The sequence below is a fragment of the Protopterus annectens genome, chromosome 4.part1, assembly GCF_019279795.1.
Source record: "Protopterus annectens isolate FY-2018-M chromosome 4.part1, PAN1.0, whole genome shotgun sequence".
Lineage (NCBI taxonomy): Eukaryota > Metazoa > Chordata > Ceratodontiformes > Protopteridae > Protopterus > Protopterus annectens.
In genome coordinates, this window is record NC_056734.1 from 147,730,182 (window position 1) to 147,752,855 (window position 22,674).

Here is a 22,674-nt window from a genome sequence, read left to right on the forward strand (position 1 = left end):
CCAAAAGGGCCAGAAGAAGATGTGGTTCCGGAAGTCGCAGCATTCCCAACCCGCTCTGGACAACCAGTCCTTCCGCGGCAGAGGAGGACAGGGAGGACGCCGCCCTAGGGGCAGAGGGGCTCCCAGGAGCTTTGGGTCCAGGGAACCTTTCTCTGAACGGTCCACGCAGCAACCCTGAGGGGTTGCCCGACTGCTCCACTCTGGAGGCAGTCGGGGGATGTTTCTCGGAGCACCTAGCGGCATGGGAGTCCATTACATCGGACCGCTGGGTACTCCGGATTATATCCAGAGGTTACAAGATCCCCTTTCTTCATGTCCCAAAGTTAAAAATCCTCCCCGATGTCCCACCTGATCAGAGGGAGGCCGCTTCAGCAGAAATTGGCCATCTGCTGAAAAAAAGAGCCATCCAGCCCGTCCCCCCAGACCAGATCGGATCAGGGTTCTACTCCAGGTTCTTTTTAGTGCCAAAAAAGACGGGGGACTTAAGACCCATTCTAGACCTGTCCCTGTTCAACCTGTCAGTTCCCAAAGAGAAGTTCCGGATGGTCACTTTGCAATCCATCCTCCCCCTTCTAGGGGAGAATCACTGGATGTGCTCTATAGACCTCAAGGACGCGTACTACCACATTCTGATGGACAGACAATTCAGGAGGTTTCTTCGCTTCCGGCTGGGAGCCAGTCACTACCAGTTCAGGGTCCTTCCCTTTGGTCTCACCACAGCCCCCAGGGTGTTCACCAAAGTATTAGCAGTGGTTGCGGCCCACCTGAGGCTTCAGGGGGTGCAGGTCTTTCCGTACCTAGACGACTGGCTTCTCACCGCTCCAACAAGGCATCTACTCTCTTTGGCAAGAGACTCCTTTCTTCGTCTAGCTCCCTGGCTCGGCATCACGGTAAACATAGAAAAGTCCAATCTGGTCCCTACTCGAATAATAGAATTTGTAGGAGCCAGGTTAGACACGAGAAATTTAACAGCCTTTCTCACAACCGACAGAGTTTGGAATCTGCGACTCCAGGTGCGGGCCATCCTTCACTCCAGCTCAACACCTGCGGAATTCATCCTGAGGGCACTAGGGTCTATGGCGGCAGCGATTACTCTTCTTCCGCTCGCCCGCTTGAACATGCGGGTACTTCAATGGACACTTCAGGTGCAATGGTCCTTTCTCTCCCTCCCCCTGTATCATCCCATTGCAATCAGCAAGGCTTGCAAGCGGTCTCTCTTGTGGTGGCTCCATTCTCCGGACCTCCACAGGGGCCGCCCCTTTTGTGCATCTCCCCCTCTCGCCACGGTGACCACAGACGCTTCCTGCCTCGGGTGGGGGGGGGCATTTTGCGGGCCGGACGGTCCAAGGCACGTGGAGCGATTCAGAGACCTCCCTGCATATCAGTGTTCTGGAAATGAAGGCGGTGCTCTTGGCGTTGCAAGCACTTCAAGCCCTCCTTCCCCTGGGAACAATTGTGATCCAATCAGACAACATGTCGGTGGTCTGGTACATCAACAAACAAGGGGGAACCAGGTCTTACCCTTTATGTCGAGAAGCCATGAGAGTGTGGGAATGGGCGATCTCCACCAACCGCTTTCTCATAGCAACGCATATTCCGGGTCGGACCAACATCCTAGCGGACAAGCTCAGTCGCACCATTCTCTCCCCGTACGAGTGGTCTCTCAATTCTCAAGTAGCGAAACGTATCTTCGCACAGTGGGGGACTCCCTGTTGCAATCTCTTTGCTTCTCCCTTAAACGCCAAGTGCAACAGTTTTTTCACTCTAATCCCCCCTCCAGGGGATTCTCCGAGAGACGCTCTGGTGCATGCTTGGCCTCCCGGTCTTCTTTACGCATACCCCCCTCTACCTCTGATGCTACAAGTACTTCAGAAAGCCTCTCGGTTGGGGTGCAGAATGATCCTCATTGCCCCGTTCTGGCCTCGACAGATCTGGTTCCCTTACCTAAGGTCTTATTCAGTGAATCCACCTTGGATTCTAGATCCCATTCCAGATCTGATATCACACCCGTCGAACCTACCAACTCCGAACCTGGACAACCTGAAGTTGACTGCTTGGCTGCTCCAGTTCCACTCCTAATCAGGACTTCCGGTATCTCGTCCCCAGTTAAGGCCATTCTGGTAGCGGCCCACAAGCCCTCTACCAGAAAAATTTACCACAGTAAATGGAAGCGTTTCTCCATTTGGGCAGAGCGACAAGACCTAGATCCTTTCACGGTTCCCCTTCCTTTGGATGTCCTTCAAGGATGCATCTGCAGTCATAACATATGGGTTGTCCTGCCTCAGGCAGCCCTTCGGTCAGCCGCATTCCAAAGTCTGGGTCTGGCCTCGGCTGATGTCGCACTTTCCCCGACGTCAGAGCGTCTGGGGTATTAAATGGAAGCGTTTCTCCATTTGGGCAGAGCGGCAAGACCTAGATCCTTTCACGGTTCCCCTTCCTTTGGTTCTAGATTTCCTTACTACTCTCTTTAATGATGGCGCCAGTAGTTCCACAGTCAAAGTTCACTTGGCGGCCATATCTCATTACCATGTTGGACACGATTCAGGATCTCTTATGTCGGCTAAGTTATGCAAAACCTTCCTAAAAGGCACCTTTTTGTTCAGACCCCCTGTCAAAGAAACGGTTCCCCCGTGGGATCTTTCCTTGGTACTTCAGGCCTTGACCGCTCCCCCCTTCGAACCTGCGGCCACAGTCGGTCTTAAATTCTTGTCCTTTAAGACTGCTTTTTTAGTCGCCATTACTTCGGCTAAGAGAGTTTCTGAGCTTCAGGCCCTGTCCATGAAACCGCCTTATTTGATCTTTCATCCGGACCGGGTGTGCCTCAGGATCAATCCCTCCTTTCTTCCTAAAGTAGCTTCGGAAGCTAACATTAATCAGTCCATCAACCTCCCTGTTTTCTTCCCTAAGTATCAAAACAAAGGCGAATACAAGCTGCATTCCTTGGATGTTCACAGGCAGCTTCGTTTTTACCTTCATAGGACAGCTGGTCATAGGCAATCAGACCAGTTGTTCATTTCTTTTGCCAAATTCAATCTGGGTAAACCGATTTCCAAAGTTTCTTTGTCACGCTGGATTTCTCAGTGTATTCTGTTGGCGTACCAAGCCTCTGGGAGGCCCGCACCGGAGGGAGTCCATGCTCATTCGACCTGGTCTGTCTCTACTTCAGCTGCCTTTAAGTCTAGGGTTCCTCTGGATGACATTTGTTCAGCAGCCACTTGGGCTTCATCTCATACCTTTATTACTCATTACAAGCTGGACGTCACTTCTAGAGGTAGAGGTAGAGCATCCTTTGGCTCCACAGTGCTCCGGAATATCCTTCCATGATGGCCACCCAAGATTCAGGTAGCTGGGGACTCTGTCCCACAGGTTGCTGACAAATGAATTCTCCTACTTCAGATTTAGAAGTTATGTACTTACCATAATGTTCCATCTGAGTAGGTGGATTCATTTGTCTGCAACCCTCCTATCCCCCTGGCCTTGTCAGTTTCCTGCATAGGGTGCGTTACCCTTTAGTTTGGGTAGTTGGTGCAGGGCAAACTCGATCTGAGGTCATGTAGGGGAGAGCAGGGCATTATGGGTGAGGGGAGGAGCTAGGAGCTCGGATCCATAGCTGGATAAACCATGCCGGTTTGGATCCGATATCGGATCCATACCCACAGGTTGCAGATAAATGAATCCACCTACTCAGATGGAACGTTATGGTAAGTACATAACTTCTAATTCACTTTAAGGTAAGACCGTCTGAAATAAAGCCTATTTATGGAACAGTTGCAGGAATTAAGTTAGTCTGGTAGCAGATGAGAGAAAAAAATGAATAAGAGGAATGAGTGGTTAATTATAGCAGAGGAGAGAGGTAGATTAAGTAGAATCAGGGCAAGAGCAAGGCCAAGAGTTTAATAGGTTGCCTTTTAAAGTTTTTTTGAAACAGGGTTAGAAATTGTTCTTAAATATAGGGGCAGTTTATTCCATGCCTTGATGACTGAGTGATTGTAGAGAAGTTTGTCTTTTTTTTTTGAGATTGTAAATTTCCAGGAGGTGTTGGTCAGAGTTATGGAGTGTTTGATTAGGCGTATAGAGGGAGATGAAATTTGATAGAGTAGGACAGAAGTTAGGTTGGTTTAAGATGGATTGAGTCAGATGTAGCTGAAGCAGAAGGAGTTGTTGGCACAATTCTAGCCAGTGTAGTTTTTTTTTTTTAGAGATAGGCAATGGTGTGAGCAGTAGGGTTGATTTGCTGCAAATCTAGCAATTTTATTATATGCGAGTTCCAGCTTAGACAAAAGATTGGCTTGAAGGATAGAAAGAATTGGGGCAGCATATAGTAGGGTGGGTAGTAGACAGGCTTGAGCAAGAGAGAGTTTAGATTCATTTGTGAGAAATATTTTTGTTTCTGTAGAGCAAACCAAGTTTTGCTGAGTCTTTCTAATGCACTGTTGGATGTGGATCAAATTTTAATTGGTCTGTTATGACTCCTAATAGTTTTGCGTGTGGTTCAACATTAACAGTAGTAGTGCTGAGGGAGGAGATGGTAAATGTAGCCGCGAGATGTTGGAAAGATTTATGGAGGATGAGGAGTAGTAGTTTAGTTTTTTTTTTAGGGTTGAGTAGGAGTTGGTTGGATGTTAGCCATTTTTCAACTGAGTGCAGTGATACTTGGGTAAAGGTGAGAAGGTGGGTGAGATTGCCAGAGGAGGAAATTATTGCAGAGTCATAAGCATATTGTATTATTGAGGAGTCAGACCAGGAAGTGTGGAGGCTGTTAATGAAAATGTTAAATAGTAGGGTTCCAAGAATGGAGCCTTGGGGAACCTCTGGACTGGAAGGAAAGGGAGGAAGCAGAGAAACATTTTACAGACTGAAGTCTGTTGGAGAGCTAGCTAGAGAATCAGAAAATAGCAGAGTTGGAGAGATTAAGGCTAGATAATTTAGACAGAAGTAGGTTGTGGGAGACGGTGCCAAAGGCTTGTGAGAGGTCAAGGAATAGACTAATCTGTTATCACGGAATCTAGAGATAGCCTGTGTAAAAGATATTAGTTTTGTGGATGTGCTGTCATTAGGGAGAAAGCCATGTTGGGTAGGGGTTAGGAGATTTTCTTGTAGAAGATGATTTAGAAGCTGCTTATGAACACACTTTTCAAGAATCTTAAATAGGAAAGACAATGGCTATAGGCCTGACATTAGAGGTGTTGGTGAAGTTTCCTCCTTTATGTAAGGGTGTAACATAGAATTTCTTCCAAATATCAGGAACTATGGATGTCCTTCAAGAATGCAACTGCAGTCATAACATATGGGTTGTCCTGCCTCAGGCAGCCCTCGGTCGGCCGGATTCCAAAGTCTGGGTCCGACGTCGGCTGATGTCGCATTTCTCTCCTACGTCAGGGCGGCTGGAGTATATAAGCATCAGCTGACGCCATCTTCTTCAGTCTTTCTTGCCGCGCGGTGCCCGAAGCAGAAGCAGTTCGCAAGTGCCGGTCGGTCAGCTCCTGTATTCTTCGAAACCAAAGTCATCAAAAAAGCTAAGTACCCCGTTGGGGACCTTTTCTTGCCTCAGCCAATGTCAGAAATTACTGAAAAAGTAAATAATCGTTTGTCTTGTGGTAAACAAATACCTCATAAGGATTTCCACTCTTACTGCCTCCCTTGCCTTGGCCCAGACCACGACGTCTTGGCCTGTGTCGCCTGTGCTCGCTTCAATAAGCGCACTCTCAGGCGCCGGGCGGAGTTCGCAGAAGACTTCTTCGGCGATAAATTTCATTATACAATGCCGTCGGAACAACCGACAACTCAGACTCCTAAGAAACGAAAAGACCGGGACCGACATCCTCGGCCCGTGTCTTCCACCGACACCACGACAAAACTAACCGCGAGTGCCCCGGTTCCCTCTGAGTCAGTTATTCCACCGCTCCGAACCAAAGACACCGCTTTACCGATACCTCCGATACCGGAGGCCACTCCGATGCCAGTTATTGATTTTCCTCCGGATACCGAAACCGAGGAAATGCCCGAGACCATTGCTGTTGATAAGGTCACTCCTGCACGTGGAGCAGCTAGGCCTCCCATGTCCATGTCTATCAAGGCCTACACATGTGCTAAGGCAGCCAGCAAGTCCAAGCATCTTACTGCTAAAACCTTGCCTCAGCCTACTCCTGAAACACAAATCATGTCTATGGCAGCAGATTTAATTTCCCTGATCAGAGGTTCCCAGGCCCATCCTGAGAGAGGATCCCAGCCTCCTCCTGACAAAAGGCCCAGGGTTGAACCCTCTGACCCTCTTCCTTCAGATGAAGATTCTGAGGACTCTGTTCGCTCCGAAAGCCAGGAAGAGCCCTTCCAGACCTATGAGGATTCAGATGCAGAGGACTCCATTCCCTCAGCCTCCCCTCCTGAAGATATTTATTTTGGGGAAGTTCTGCATTCCATGATGGAGCATTTCAAGTGGCAAGGCCAGGAATATTCTGATTCCAGAAAGCGCCTTCGAACCTTCCTTAAAAATCCCCAGCACAGACCCTTAGCTATACCCCCTGTGCTTGATGTTTTGGATGATTTGTATTCTGACTCCAGTGTCACCCCTGATACTCTTCCTCCTGCCCCTGCCAAGCCTGACAGATACTATAGGGTTCCAGAAACCCATTCTCATTTCTTTAAGGCCCATGCTGTTGATTTAGAAACAATTTCCCAGGGGCCTAAAGGGGTTTCAGCTACCACCTCCAAAAATCCTTTGCCTTCTAACAGGAAAGCAAGGTCCTTAGAGAGATGGGGGAAGAAGGTTTACACCTCCACTACTTTATCTATGAGAGCTCTCAATTGTCTCTTTCACATGTTTCAATATCACGATTTCCTGTTAGATGATTTACAGAAAACATTGTCCTCCCCTGAACCCTTAGATAGGAAGTCTTTGCAGGAGACTGTGCATAATGCTCAACAGGTTAGCAATCACTTTCTACAGTGTGGATATGATGCATTGGAGGCTTCATGTAGGGCAGCTATGACAGGGGCGGTCATTCGTAGACATGCATGGTTGAAAGAACAACCCTTACCAGATCATGTTAAGGCAAAACTTCTTGACGCACCCTTGGAAAAGAACAAGCTTTTTGGTGCTAATGCTAAAGATGTGTTAAAGTCCATTGAGGAAAAAGCCAAGTCAGTTCAGACAGTAAAAGATTTCCTTCAGGTTCAGCCGCCCAGATTCAGCAGGAACTGGCCTTCTAAAAACTGGTCCTTTCCTAACCCTGAAAGATCACAAAGGGGCAAAAACAGGCGTGGCCGAGGAAGAGGCCAATACAGAGGATCCTACAGGGGACGACAATGGCAACCAACAAACCAAAGAAGTGACACAGGGGTTTCTCCTGCCCCGCAGGGACAATCTCAATGACTTTCCTCTAGTTCCGCTAACCAAGGAGCAAACAGAGGCTCCTTTGGGCGGAAAGTTATCTCTGTTTTCAAAAAAGTGGCACAAACTGACAACAGACAAATGGATTTTGGACATTATAGACCACGGTTACAGGTTCCACTTTCACACTTTACCAAGAAAACAAGGCATGCCAAACGTTCCACAAAATCAGAGGGCAGAGGCTATAAAGCAAATTTCTCTGCTTGCAAAGATCAAAGCAATAGAAAAAGTTCCACAACAAGAACAAGGCCAGGGGTTTTATTCAAGACTGTTCCTTGTTCCAAGAAAAGAAAGTCAATGGAGACCAATATTGGACTTGTCCGCTTTAAACACTTTCCTCATAGTACCAAAGTTCAAAATGCTGACTCTACAGCAACTCCTTCCCATGCTGGGCAAGGGGTCTTGGCTGATTACTCTGGACCTCAAGGAGGCATACCTGCATGTCCCTATCAGACACAGCTGCAGAAGATACCTCAGATTTCTTGCAGGGCCAGAGCATTATCAATTCTCAGCATTGCCATTTGGCTTATCTACTGCCCAGAGTATTCACGAAATGCCTGGCATCAGTAATTGCTCATTGCAGGCTCCAGGGGATTCAAATCTACCCGTACCTGGACGATTGCCTCATACAAGCGGACAACAAACTAACTTTGACAAAAAACTTGAATTATGTCATACACTTGCTACAGGCTCTGGGATACACAGTCAACTTTCAAAAGTCAAGACTTCAGCCATCCCAGCAAATATCCTTCTTAGGAGCCAAACTAGACACAGCCTCTCAAATGGCTTACCTGACAGAAGACAAGCAAAAGAAGTTAACCCATTACTTCAAAAGTTTAGCAAAGCTCACCCAGATGACTGCAAGGAGTTTCCTACAGGCCCTGGGTTACATGGCATCCTGCATCCTCCTGGTTCCACTAGCAAGACTACACATGAGAAAGCTTCAATGGTACTTAAAAAGCTTATGGTCTCAACACAGCAACAACCTAGAAGCAAATATCCCACTCATTCCATGTCTTCAAAAGGAATTTCTATGGTGGGCCTCAGCAAGCCAGTCAAACATAGGTATGTCATTCAAAAAACCTCAGATAACACAGGCCATGACCACAGATGCCTCAGACCTTGGATGGGGGGCACACATGGAAGGCAGATGTATTCAAGGACAATGGTCTCCAAAGGAAACACATCTGCATATCAATCAAAAAGAAATGTTAGCAGTAATGCATGCAATCGAGGCCTTTGGGCAACAACTTCAACAAGGCCACTTATTAATACGGTCAGACAGCACCACAGTGATGTGGTACATAAACAAGCAGGGGGGCACTCATTCTTACCCCCTTTGCAGACTGACAATGAATCTTTGGGAAAAATCACTGGGCCTACACATACAATTACAATCCCAGTTTGTTCCAGGCAAAGACAATGTTCTGGCGGACAGTCTAAGCAGGAATTTCCTAGACCCCCACGAATGGAGGCTACATCCAGACATCTTCCTACGACTCACCTCGACATGGGGCAGGCCAGACGTAGACCTATTTGCCTCCCACCTCAATCATCACTTACAAAAGTTCTGCTCAAGGACATATCATCCACAAGCATGGAAAATAGATGCCCTCTCATTCAACTGGAGCACCCTGATAATTTATGCATTTCCACCTCTGCCACTGATGACCACAGTGTTATTAAAGATCAAAGCAGACAAGCCGAAGGGGATCCTAATAGCTCCAGACTGGCCAAGACAACACTGGTACCCACTACTACGGAGCATATGTCACAACAAAACGTGGGCCCTTCCATGATGGCCCCAACTTCTGACTCAACACAACTTTAGGACAGTTCATCCCAACATCCAGACGCTACAGCTAACAGCTTGGGAAATCCCATAAATAACCTTGATTTACCGCTCTCCAAGGAAGTTCAGCGGATACTAACAGAAGCCCGCAGACCATCCACCAGAAAAGTTTACTCTTCCAAATGGAAGAGATTCAGCATTTGGAATACCAACAAGGGTCATGATGCCTCATTTTTGAGCATTCCTCTCATCCTGAAATACTTGGCAGATATGCTGCATAAAGGACTTTCATTCTCTTCCATAAAAATTCATGCTTCAGCTATCTCAGCTAGATACAACACTGACCCACCTGTGTTTTCACATCCTTTGTTAAGGCAATTTCTTAGAGGAATCAAGAATATAAAGCCCCCAAGAAAGGCACCAGTACCAGCTTGGGACCTCAATTTTGTCCTAGAAAAATTGACTTTACCTCCCTTCGAGCCAGCAGCTTCTGTGGATTTACAATTTCTTTCCTGGAAGACAGCTTTCCTGTTGGCCATTACCTCAGCAAGAAGGGTTTCGGAATTACAGGCCTTAATGGCAGTACCACCGTTCATAACCTTTCACAGAGACAGGGTCTCCTTACGAACCAACCCTACCTTTCTGCCAACAGTGGTATCTAGGGTGGCCTTAAATCAAGCAATTCACCTGCCTACTTTCTTTCCTAATCCTGAGAACAAAGGGGAAAGACTGTTGCATACCTTGGACATACACAGACAACTTCGCTACTACCTAGACAGAACCAAGACCAGTAGGAAGTCTGACCAGCTTTTTGTAGCTTACGCCCCTGCAGTACAAGGAAAAGCAATTTCTAAACAGACAATTTCAAAATGGATTGGACATTGCATCAGATTCTGTTATTCCTTCCATGGAAAGAGTGTGCCAGCCAATGTCAGACCACACTCCACCAGAGCTACAGCCACCTCTACAGCCTTTTTAAGAGGGGTGCCTACAAAAGACATTCTAGAAGCTGCTACATGGAGCTCCGTGCATACATTTTCCAAGCACTACATCCTCCCTTTATATTCCAGATCCAGATCCAGAGCAGGCTTTGCTTCGGCAGTCCTGCAGGGACTGATAGCTACACCATCCCTTTCTTAGAGCATACCACCTCCCCCAGCTAAGCTTTGGTATTCAACCCATATGTTATGACTGCAGTTGCATTCTTGAAGGACATAGTACAGTTTTGTACCTACCATAAATGTAGATGTCCGATAGATATGCAACTGCAGTCGGGTTTTCCCTCCCTCCATCCCCTCTATGCCTTGGGTCCACTCCTCTCCCTGTTATCCTTAGCTGGGGATATCTGTTATGGTGTATCTGTTTATTGCTTATTTGTTGTCTGGAAACCTATTTTTGTCTTCCAGTTTGATTACAGCCTTCCTTGGAGGGCACCTGGCATCTGGGGCAAGAAACACTGAAGAAGATGGTGTCGGCTGATGCTTATATACTCCAGCCGCCCTGACGTCGGAGAGAAATGCGACATCAGCCAACGTATGACCCAGACTTTGGAATCCGGCCGACCGAGGGCTGCCTGAGGCAGGACAAACCCATATGTTATGACTGCAGTTGCATATCTATCGGACATCTACATTTATGGTAGGTACAAAACTGTACTTTTCTTGATCTGATCTATTAATTAGTATGGAGATGGGATATGCAATAGATTTTGCAGCTAGTTTAAGGAAAAGAGGAGGTAGGTTATCAGCTGAAGGGGAACACATTTCAAGTTTGCTGAGTAGTGATCTGATATAAGCTGTAGGGATGGGCTTAGGACAGAGGGATGTTGTGTGGATGGAAGGAGAAGGGGGAATAGAAGGGTAGGTACTTCTGCCTTTTTTTAGTTAGCTTTTGAATGGAGTCAATGCAGGAGTTACGAAGTTTAGCCGTGTCTAAGGCAGAGCTATTGAGGGAGGATGAAGGTGTAGTGGACCTACCAGGATGTAAGAGTTTGATTGTATTCCAGAATTTTTTTTGGGGGGGGGAGGGGTTGGCGTGCATGTTATTTTGTGGATTTAGGTAAAATTTCTTTTGCCATGATTGATTTTGTTTTTGGTTAAATTACGAAGTTGTCTGTAACACTAAAGATTGGAAGGGGGGGTGGTTCTAGACTAGGATACTCTAAACAGAAGTCCTTATCCCCCACAAGTAGACATTAACCTAATCCAATTTCAAGGGCTTTGTGTCAAGAATATTTAAAGGATACATAAAGACAGAGTAGTAGCAGTATAAATGTTGCATCCTTTTTCTGATTTGGTGAAAGATCTGTAGCAGACATGGGTTGACTTCTGACTTAAGAAGCCATGTTCTTTGGCAGCAGCAAATGACCCTCAAGGGTCAAGATCCTCAGAAGGACCATCCAACTTGGGGTTGATTCCTCAACTTCACACTATGGTCTAGTCAGGCTTGTAGGTAAAGCGTAAGGCAAATCAGTCTGCAGACCATAAAAAGCATAGCCAATAACCCACATTCAGATATTTCTATACAGCATCATGTAGAGCAACACAGGATTGAAACGGGAGAATTTGAGGCTGCCCATCCAGTTATCTATGTTCACCTTGAAAGTGATGACAGTGCTATTATCCTTGACATGGAGGATGCTTGTTCTACAGGTGGGGATATGAACCAGTCATGCCAATGTGCCTTATTTATCTGTTGATGAAAATCTACTTCCTTTAACTGGGTATTTGAAGAACCATTAGTTGTGTGAAGGAATAAGAGGCCAAAAAGGACTGGGTTGTTTCATAACTTGAAAGGCTTGGCACATTCCCATGGAGAAGTCTGTAAGAAACTGTACAGAACAAGAGCTCTGACTGTCTTTATACAACTTTCCAGGCCACATATCTTTTTATTTATCAAAGGTTTGTCAAGGTGAGTGATATGTTGATAAATACATGCAAACATGGGTGTTCTATTCAGTAATAAGGATGAGATATGAGTAAAAGGGGAATTAAGACTTTGGATCTAGAGGAACTGCCTTTTAAAATTAAAATAGCTAGATTGAAGGTTTTCTGAACTAATGTGCAGATGCTGTAGTCAAAGGAAAGGAATTACCAACAAGAGTGCATAGATTCCTTAGGTTATGTCTGATTGGAGGAGCACATTACCTATATGATGTGAGAAAATGTTTCATTTTCCAAAATTAACTACACTATTTTTTCACATTTAATTTGAGGCCATTGTCCCTGCACCAATTGCTAACAATATTTAATCCATGTTAGAGTAATTGTGAGTCAGTGGAAGATTGAATAACAACATCCAATTTCATCATCTTCAAACTTATGTAATCATAGGCTAGGAGAGTTGACCTGAAGGTCAGAGAAGAAGAAAACAGGAGTGGGCCCAGCACCTGAACAGTGTGCTACACCACCAGTAATTTTTTTTTTTTTTTTGCTTTCATAACTGGCCCCTAACTGGCAAGTCTAACTTTGTAGGTTTTGTCAGGCAACCAGTTAGCTTTTCATCATACAGCAAAAGGATTAATGCTCAGATTTACATATCTGTCAATAATGCATGCATGGTGAATAGTGTCAAAAGGACTTGTCTAGATCTGGATATGTTGTATGTACTGCATAACTACTACCTAAAGATTTTAGACAGGACCTCTCTTTGACAAAGTTGAAATGACGAGGGTCTTGGTTTAAGAGGTTTTGAATATCCCATATTAATGACATCTAGATAGTATGTTCCATAACTTTACATTGAGGCTGGTGAGAGTAATGAGTCTAATTAATAGGGTCTATGGTTAGGCCACCCTTGTGTATAGCATTACAATGTTGTTTTTCCAGGCTTGAGAAATGTAACCAGTGGGGAGAGGCTTATACTGTAAAGACTGTAAATGGGCACTCATATTTTTCAGTACTGAGAGTAGGAAGGACAACAGTTTTATTTCTTTTGTTTATGAAGAAGACCATGCTTAATCATACTTACAGACAGAAGTAGTCATTTCAGAGCACTGTGGTCAGGAGCATCTACCTCTGCTTAAAGCAGTTACAATGGTAGTGTTTTAATGTGCATTCTTCTGAGTGCTTCATAGAGATTCTGCAGTAGATGTAACCTGTTTCCCAGTACAGGATTTGAAAATAGGGCACCATCTTTCCATAGTCCTTTTTCTTCTACAGTATTAAAATGAGACTGTTGCTTGTACGTGTTCAGAATGGTCTAAAATGGAGAGCATTGAATGCAATACTTTAAGGTATATATTTTGCACTGCAGGTGTTTTAAATGACTTAGACAAATATGCAAGCTGTGTTCTGGCCTGATAATAAAATGTGGTACAATTTGTTTTGCAGGTACTGAGGTCTGCAGCTGATTGGTCGACTGGTATAAAACACCATGAAGAATCGATCCATAATGCCTATGTTGATGTGATAGCGAAGAGTCAGCACTATATCTTCATAGAGGCAAGTCTTATAATGTCTGCAGTTCTAATTGCTATGTAAATAAAAGCAGATTGTACACTGGAGCATCTAGATTGATGCAGTTTTGTTTAACTGGTATTGCCTGGTCTGTAAGTACTCAGGTTTGATTTGAACAGTTTGATGCTTCAATCTTTTAAAAGGTTCTGGTAATTGTTTCCTACCTCATGCTCAGCAAGGTATGGTACAAAAGGTTGCACATTTTGTGATTGTTGAGGTGTTGCAATTCTTTCACTTAATCTATATGGGAAATTACACTTTTTTTGAATTACAACAGAAACAATACATCTTTGACCTTTTAACTTGATGTGCAATAAAATAAAGCTTTAGTGTACTGTAATCTTGTAATGGCTTTTACTTTTGTGGCAAACATAAAAGACTAGTTTTATACGTCTGACATTTACAGAGATGAAAGCAACACCTGCATAAATATCTGCTGTTGAACTAATGTGCAACTGGTCCCTAAAGGGTGCATGTGGATGTGAGCAAGCGCAGGTGCATATGTGTATGCTGGCTTTTTCTGGCTCTTCAAGATCCCTTGTGAAAGGGTTGCTGCATTAGATTTCTTAGTACTCATGTGTTTTGTTAGATGGATAAGCAGCTGTTGTCAGGTCTTGGTGTTTTTCCCAAAAATATATTCCACTTTTGACCTTCTATAAAACAGCAAACATCTGCAAATAGCATTATCCTCAAACTGTCCCAACAAAGTGGTCAGATTATGTTATGACATCAGCAGCCCTCAATGATTATACTGAGCTGACATATCAAAGCAGTTACTGCCATGGTTGTTTATTTCATGGTGGAAACAGCAGTACCTCTGTTATACAAGGTCTGTAGCAATATGTAATGTTATTTAAAAAGGGATCTGTTTTTATACAACTACATAAGTAACAGGACACTATAGATGTCTGTAACTAGTTGCTTAAGCTGTTAAAATAGCACTAGTTTGTTTATATAAAACAGTTTTGATGCTAAGTCAGTACACGGCAGATGGTCAGGCATTCATCGGTGCAATTATCTTTCTTGCTGCTAGTTTCCATAGATATAGTTTTAGAGTATATTAGATTTCTAGAATAAATAAAGGGAGTGATGTTTTGCTTTATACAAAAAAAACTGCCCAGATGACTTCAGGCTAAACTGTGTGCTTAATTTGACGAGTAATTGTAGCATTTTATTTTAAAAATTTCAACTTTTGGTTTGTAAGCCATCTTGATGGATTGTATTTTTCAAAGGTACTCCAGCTTATGAATTGTAGTTGATAGGCCTTGGGATCATAAAGAAACATCTTTGTATCCTCTGTCAGCCATCTTTATGAACACAGGATGATGATTTACATAATTTCTGTTTGAGATGATCTTGTACTTGCAGAAAATAATTTGTATCGTTATTGCACCAGTTAGGAGTCAAGGGTGGGTGGGTGTGAAGGAGTGTATAGTCGTTGTCCTAGCACTGCCTCATCCTCCTATGGCTAGGGTGGGCATTAAGTCTGCTTTTGTCCCTGGTTGAGCCTAAGGTGACAGCTAACCAGCTAAGACACTAACTTAAATGAGCTGCTCATGGATATCAGACATGAATGCACATAGCAGCAGTATCAGTAGATACAAAGCTGATGGAAGGAGCAAGAAGAAAAGTGACGTCCAAAGATACTGGGGTTAAGTATTATTGAAGAGATGCCTAATGGATTTCAAGTGAGTAGTTTCTAAGGTTGGGGACATAGGACTTGACTCTCTCCCTCAGCCCGATTGTCAATGCATGAAGCATTAGTACAAGGTAGTCGGAGTCTTCTGATCTTCAAGATGTGCTGAGAATTGCATTGAAGATACATTCACAAAAGAAAAATCTACTTTTGTTTTCCCTAATGCAGAAACAAATTTCATTTCTCTGTCTAGACAGCTTTTTAACCATGCTGAAAAAACCCCCATTAATGACCGTATTTATTCTATTTGCAAATAAAACCCGTTTCCATCTCTGCCATGCTGTGAGTGATGCATCAAAATCAGACCTGACATTTGCAAAACAGGTGCTTACCTTTGCTGTTTTTGCAACATTCACTATGGCAGTCAACAAAAATATCAGTTCAGCCCCAGACAGGATTAGGGCAATCTGCAATGTCTTACAACCCCACTTAAATATTCCCTTTCTTTACTCACCTATGCTTCTCATAAAAACCTTGGACCCCTCCAAACTGTCCGGGTATGTTGGTTCATATTGCTTTGTCCTAGCTCACTCAAACATCTAGAACCTTTTTATAACCTTCCAGTTCACACTCATAGCTCCTTTATAGCATCCAGACCCTTTTCTGGATTTGCCTTCTTTAAGTAAATGAGTTACCAGCTAATTATAGGCAGTATTAGAAAGAGTAAAGGACTTATTAAAATGACACCAAGACTGTTAACCTGAGATGTCCTGCAGTAGAGAAATGAATCACTGTTTGGTGCTTGTTATTCATATGTTTAATTTTTTACATAACTTGAGAGTCATGCATATTGTTGGGGTTTGGTGTAAAATGCTAGGTGAGAGACAGGAAAATTCATTTTCAATGTCCATTTATATCACATTCTACATGAGATGTTAGTTGTTTAATTATGAAAGTCAACAGTATTTCCATATGTATGTAATACCTAAAAAAAAAAAAGTGACATAAACTGTTGCATGACATCCACTGAAACCTTTGATGCTGTTGAAGAAAACTGATATTTGCAGTGTAGGTTACAACTCTTGAAAGATATTCAGTGTTATTGATATTGCTTAAAAATTTCATATTTCAATAAATATCTCAAACGTGCTCAGAGGAATTTGTTGTCGTGACAGTTTGGTTAACAAAAGTATTCTAACACTGTTTGTCTAGGTTATACAATTTCCGGGATATAACAATTTATTTGTGAACAGTTATGCAAAAAATATAATTCTGGTTTTGTGTGTATTAAAATATAGCATTTATGGAAAGATTAAGAATGGACTGACTTATCACTGTAAAGAATGTGTCTTACTGATAACATTGCATCTTGTACAGTTTTTAATAGCTTTTATTGCTCACAAATATTTACATTTGTTTATTTTGTGGTTTTTTAATTTTATTTTTCAGAATATGCTCTGGAATGCAAGGATGTGTCTGTAGGCTGCTATAAAGGCATGACATTCCACACTACATAGGTGTTAATGAGCTAGAAATAAAAACCACTGTGGCACATTACAGCAAATAAACTGGTGGCCCAATAGAAGTGTGTGTCAGCCTACAACTCCTCAGGTTGACCCACAAAAAACTTCACAGTAATTCAACTGACCCCCCCCCCCCCAGTCACAGGCTATCTGTTAAGGAAACTCCCTGTTGAGTTCAGTCTTAAACCCACACTGCCCATATATTGGCCAGGGACAGATTTTTTTCTTTCTTTGACGGAACATCACCTCCATTCTTGCATCCAGACTTTAGAACTCGCATTTCACAGAACTTTCTCATATAGGTCTTAACCTTCTATCTGTAAAATGTGGAACTCTACCTCTCACAGCATTGAACAAAAGCAGAAATTTGGAACACTTTTAGCACTCACTCACAGCTTTAGATAGGAGGTTCCCAGCATGGTAAACGTGTTACTTTATTCTTGCAAGAAAGTGTTTTAATGAATTAATATAGTTCAGTGTTGTTTGGAATTGGTTTCTGTTACAAATCTTTACAATAAATGTAAGACAGAGCCTTTCAGTTTTGAACCACATGGAACATGAAATTTAAGACTGAAAATGAGGAATGCTCCTCATAATGAGTTGGAAGGCATGGTTTCAGATTATGGATTACAAGCACTTCACATCTCCCCTGTGGTACTTTCCTTATCCCCATAATATAAACCCACGGTTTACCTCCATAATGTCGTAAATGGTTTGAGCGACAAACTATTGAGTGAAAGCACACCTGCATAAATCCATAATGTCATGTCACAGATGTTCGAATGGCTGAATTGCGAATGCAGTGTGCCATTCAAATCAACAATATCTTTTCAGCATCTGGATTCCGCTAAGTGAGTTTCGACATAGTGCCGCGAACATGTTCCAAAATTCACTCGTATAGTTCAATGTTATGCACGATCGCACAAAACATTCACAACATTATGGAGGTAAACCTAAGCCCACATATCCCTGGGCTTATTCCACATTCATCCCTGTAATTCCTACAAGTAACTGTGTGGTGTTATGACATTCTCCTTTTCTCTGTTCCCCCACCCTTTCTTTTTTCTCTCTCTCTCCCCCTCCTTTTCTCCTCCTGTTCATATCTATTATAATATTTTAAGGATGTGACTTCAGTCTCAGTACTGAATAATGTTGTTTGTGTATACAGTTACTGTCAATGTGTGCAATTTGTCTAATTCTCTTATTTACTAAATGTACATTATCTTCATTGCATGTTTATATACCACAACTGTGTTGTCAGTTCATATTATTTTAAACTGTTTTCCTCTCTCTGTCTCTTGTAATTCCTGAGCCAAGGCTGAAATGACTCCTCGTCGATCAACCCACAATTCCAAACAACAAGGATAAATAAATAAATTAAGGTTGCAGCAGGGAAAAGTTCTTTCTCCAAAGTGTAACAGTTTTAGGACATTTGAATGTTGATTCTTGTCTTGCACAATGCAATCCCCACCCAAGCTGCATGCCATTTTGCAGGAAGCTGCTACACCATGAAACTGCCTTCTCATATACACTAGTCTTTCAAATCTGTACAATGTGTGGCTTTTGTGCTGGTTGTACAAAGAAACTATTATCTTGTTAGAGCAAACAGAAAAAATAATGTTATGGGTGTCCATTTCTTTTGTTGATGTCAAATAACCCTGATATGTTAAGTCAACATCATCAGACTCAAAGCAAATATTAAAAATAAATGCATAAGTAAAGCAAGCAAGCTTTGGAACATGTATCTTAAAGACTGATTGTGTTAACAGCAGCTCTGGATGGCTTTTAACATATGCTGCCTTTACTGAGAGGTGTTGCAACATGTTGCGCCTACCTCAGTGCCTCACAAATCTTTCTTCAGAGAGTTGTAGGGAAAAGCTAGTTAAACCAATGAGAACATCCACAAAGCACTGTTAAATTCCATGTTTTATTAATGACTGATTAACCAATAACTTTTATAACTAAATATTTGTAAATTTGCTCATTTGCCAGAACAGAACATATTTTCTTTTAGAGCTAAAAAAACTCCCACAGTTATCTGTTTTTTCCTAGAATAATGATTAGTCATTTTGGATTTGCTTTATTTTTGTTTTCTTATAGGTTCATAGGAGGTTACTAGGCTAGTGGCCCTAGGACCTTTTGCAAGTCTAGCTGTGTAGAAACCGGTGTACCCTAACTGACCATAGTTAGATGGTCATTGTTAGCAGAGTGATTCTATGATCAGCACCAACCACCCCTGTCCATAAGGGACATAGGTGCTACCCCCAGGGTGAATTTACAGTCACCCATCCAACTGTCAAGGTTGTGCTTAAATAGGGTTATTGACAACCTCTGCTTCACTTGAAGTGGGACTAAAACTAAGTGCAAAAACAATGCTTCATTATTCCCTGTGACAAAGAAATAGCCACTGCTAATTATTATATAGATAGCACCCCTATAAGCTCAAACCCAGTGGTGCGAGACTTGGGAACACAGGTTGATAAGCAATCTAAACTTTGATCACCATGTGTTCATAATGGTAAGGAAAGCCTTCTACATTGAGTATCTCACAAATAAGGGCATCACATCCAAGAGTAAGTATGTTATACCTCCTCTGTACTTGACCATGGACATCAGAGATGATGATTCTCTCCATGACCTTGCAGATAACGCTGGTTAGGCTTATGGGTCTATACTTCCCAGGGGCAGTTGCTGGACACCCTTTGTGTAAGGGAATTACTGCTGCTGTTTTCCACCCTGCTAGGACAAAGCCAGTACTTAGACTGTGGTTAAAGAGAATGGCAAGTGGTTCCACTAAGTCCTGTTTTAGATCATTTAGTAGGCAGCCTGGGATGTTATCCTGTCCCATAAAGGCGGTGTTTTTGGCCATGGAAAGTGCAGTTTTGACCTGCTGTTTGGACATACTAGGTAGAGGACTGGTGACCTGTATGCTTTGGGGTATGTCTAGTGGGAGCAGTGGGTGAGGTTTGAGCCAAATCTGTCTGCTAGCAGGTTGGTGATATCCTCAGGGTCAGTATGAGTGGTACCGTCCACTAGTTCGGCACAAAGCTGGGCCTTCCCATTTAGATTTCTGACATAGCTTGTGCCATCTCAGCACTGGCCCAGTAATCAAGGAGCCTCAATCCTCACCTCTGACAACAGTGGGGAAACATACACACTGGGAGGGTGACAAGTACACACACACAGTAAAGTACAGTTTCTCTTAAGAGCACACACAGATCACAATCAGTCTGGGACTGGTTTCTCCCTCTTTCTCCAGATCCCCCAGTAAGACTCCCTACTGGCACAGCTATAGGGTTGAGATCCCAGTTGAGTGGCAAAAACAAGATCTCCAGTACCCTCTCTGTCCAAACAGTACTTCAGGTCAATGCCCAAGTAGCTGGCACACTATTTGAAATTTGATTTACACACACACACACACACACACACACACACACACACACACACACACACACACACACACACACACTCACTCACTCACTCACTCACTCTCTCGCCTGGGAAAGGCTGGCACAGGTTTACTAGCTATACCCCCTTCTGCCCAGATTATAAGGTAGTTCCAGCTGCCACCAGCCACTCTTTATCATCTATTTTAAGGCCCTTAACAAAGGGTGCCCAATCTTACTGTGTAATGTTACTATTATTCCAAGTGGTAGTTTGACCAAGAGCAAGGATATTTAGGAGTGGCCTATACAGTGTCACCAAATAGATATGCAAGTACTCAAAGAGCTTAAATATCTCTAAACAGACAAGCCACAATTGAAATGTTTAAATATGTTTAATAATAAAAGAACAAGACAATACTCAGTAAGTAAACTTACATCAGGGTTCATAATCACAGGAAATATTTAAAACAACATTGCAGGACAGTATGAAATAAATAAAACATCTAAGCAGCACTTTACTATATTCTGAATCTAAAATAGTTACTTTGCCCTAAAACTTACTAGCATCAAGAACAAGCAGGCAGAAGTGGTGAGTGGATGTTGTCAGGTCAAAGACAGAATACAAAATTCCCAGTCTCTCTCTCAGAGAGTTCTTAAATTAATATCAAATATTAGTGCTGGGTTAGCTTGGATGACACCACTTTTTGTCACCTAACTTCAGTTCCCAAGCTAAACTCCCTTTGTCAGAGACTAACAGAATATTAGCATCTCCATGTGAAAAATACACACCTCTCAGATGTTTGTAGATCCTGGTAGTCCTAAAACAATAAAACACGTCCACATCTTAAACCTAGTAATCCTTTCTCTTTCAAGACAATACAAAAAAACTTCTCGCTCTAAACATTGTGTCTGCTACTGCATCAAAATTGAGAGAACATCTCTTATGGTTATGAACCAATTTAGTTTCAACTATTTTCTCAGAATTTTTTCAAGTTAACCTCCTGTGTTCCAGTTTCCATTAAACATGTACATCTGGACAGTCAAAATAGTGCAGGTACATTCCTGTTCTGTTCCAATCCATGCTGTGGTTACATGGTAGCTCAGTACTTTACACATACTTCTGTATAAATCATATCAATATTCACAGATGACATAGAATTACTTACAAAATTCCAGATAGCTGGGCTTGCAGTATTGTTGACAGTGGTAGCAGGGGGTTTGAAACTATTTATGCCCTCACTTAGTAGGCTATAATTTGCTTTGGAGAAATGTTTCTTCCTTTTTGCTCTTGAGGGAGGTCGGGTATGATAGTTACTTTGAACAAAACTGATTTAAGATCAGACCTTATCAGGGAGGCCAACACACAGGGGGTAGTGCAGAGACCCCCTATGTTGTTGAGTACCAAGTCTAGGACATTCAGTCCCCTTGTGGGGGTGCAGACTATCTGTTCCAGAGCATTTGTATTAACAAAGTCCAGAACCTTAGGGCAAGTGTGTTTACGCTCATATATGACTCCCAGTCAATGGAAAGATAGTTGAAATCATCCACGATCAAGGTGTTTGGCTGTATAGTTGGTGACTCAAGTAGACCCAGGAAGGCAGAGTGGTTCTTGTGGTTCATGGTGTGGGACCTATAGCTAACAATGATATGGAAGGGTTTTTTTTCTACAGTTAGTTGGACTTTGAGTAGCTCTAGGGAATTGTACTGTTTGACCAGTCTTGAGCTATATTTGTCTTTAATGAAGATGGATACACCTCCACCTTTGATTCTTTCTTGCTCGTTTTGAGGTCTGAACATGTAGAAATTATTGTAGCCTTGCATGGCTGGGGTGCTCTCAGTGGCCCTGTCTCTGTGACTGCAAAGACATCTCCATCTTCCAAGGTAAGGAGTGTTTTCAGTGAGTGAAGTTTTCGATTTAGACTTTTAGCATTAAGCAGCATAACGTGGAGTTTGTCTCTAGTGGATTTTTTTTTTGGTCAGGAATTTTGCTATGGCGTTGCCTTAAAAGGCAGTAGAGGGAGGCAAGTACCTTTGCCATTAACTGAAAGCCAAGAGGCAACAGGTGAAGACCATCTTTGGCAAAGCAGTGTGGTCTGTTGACTATATCTTCCCAGGCTGACAGATATGGGATCCTCTTGGACTGACACTAGAAGCTAAGCCAGTTGTATGGATTAATTCCCAGCTGGGAGAGTTTCTGAATGTTCCCTGAGTGGGGATTGTGTCAAAAGCTGTAGCTAACTCAAGATAGGTGGTGTGTACTGCTTTGCCCTCATCCAGTGCTTTGGTGACGTTCTCAATGAAGTTTACCTGGTTTAATGAGCAAGCAAGATCTACCCTTGATGAAACCAAACTAGGTCAGATCGAGAGTTCGCCTGTGTTATTGATAAAGGTCCATGATGATTCTTTCCATGGTCTTGCAGATGAGGCTGTTTAGGCTTATGGGTTGATGGTTTCCTGGGTCAGTTGATGGATCCACTTTGTGCAAGGGGA

The 22,674-nt window shown here is 42.9% G+C and overlaps 1 protein-coding gene across 1 annotated transcript in view; it reads left to right on the forward strand.

Moving 5' to 3' along the window:
- The window catches only part of PLD1 (phospholipase D1), a 1,505,857-nt gene that overhangs the window by 987,510 nt on the left and 495,673 nt on the right, over positions 1–22,674 (forward strand). The window contains exon 20 of the mRNA XM_044070047.1: positions 13,514–13,624. Within this exon, the coding sequence (XP_043925982.1) occupies positions 13,514–13,624 (111 nt within the window). The remainder of the gene's footprint in view (positions 1–13,513; positions 13,625–22,674) is intronic.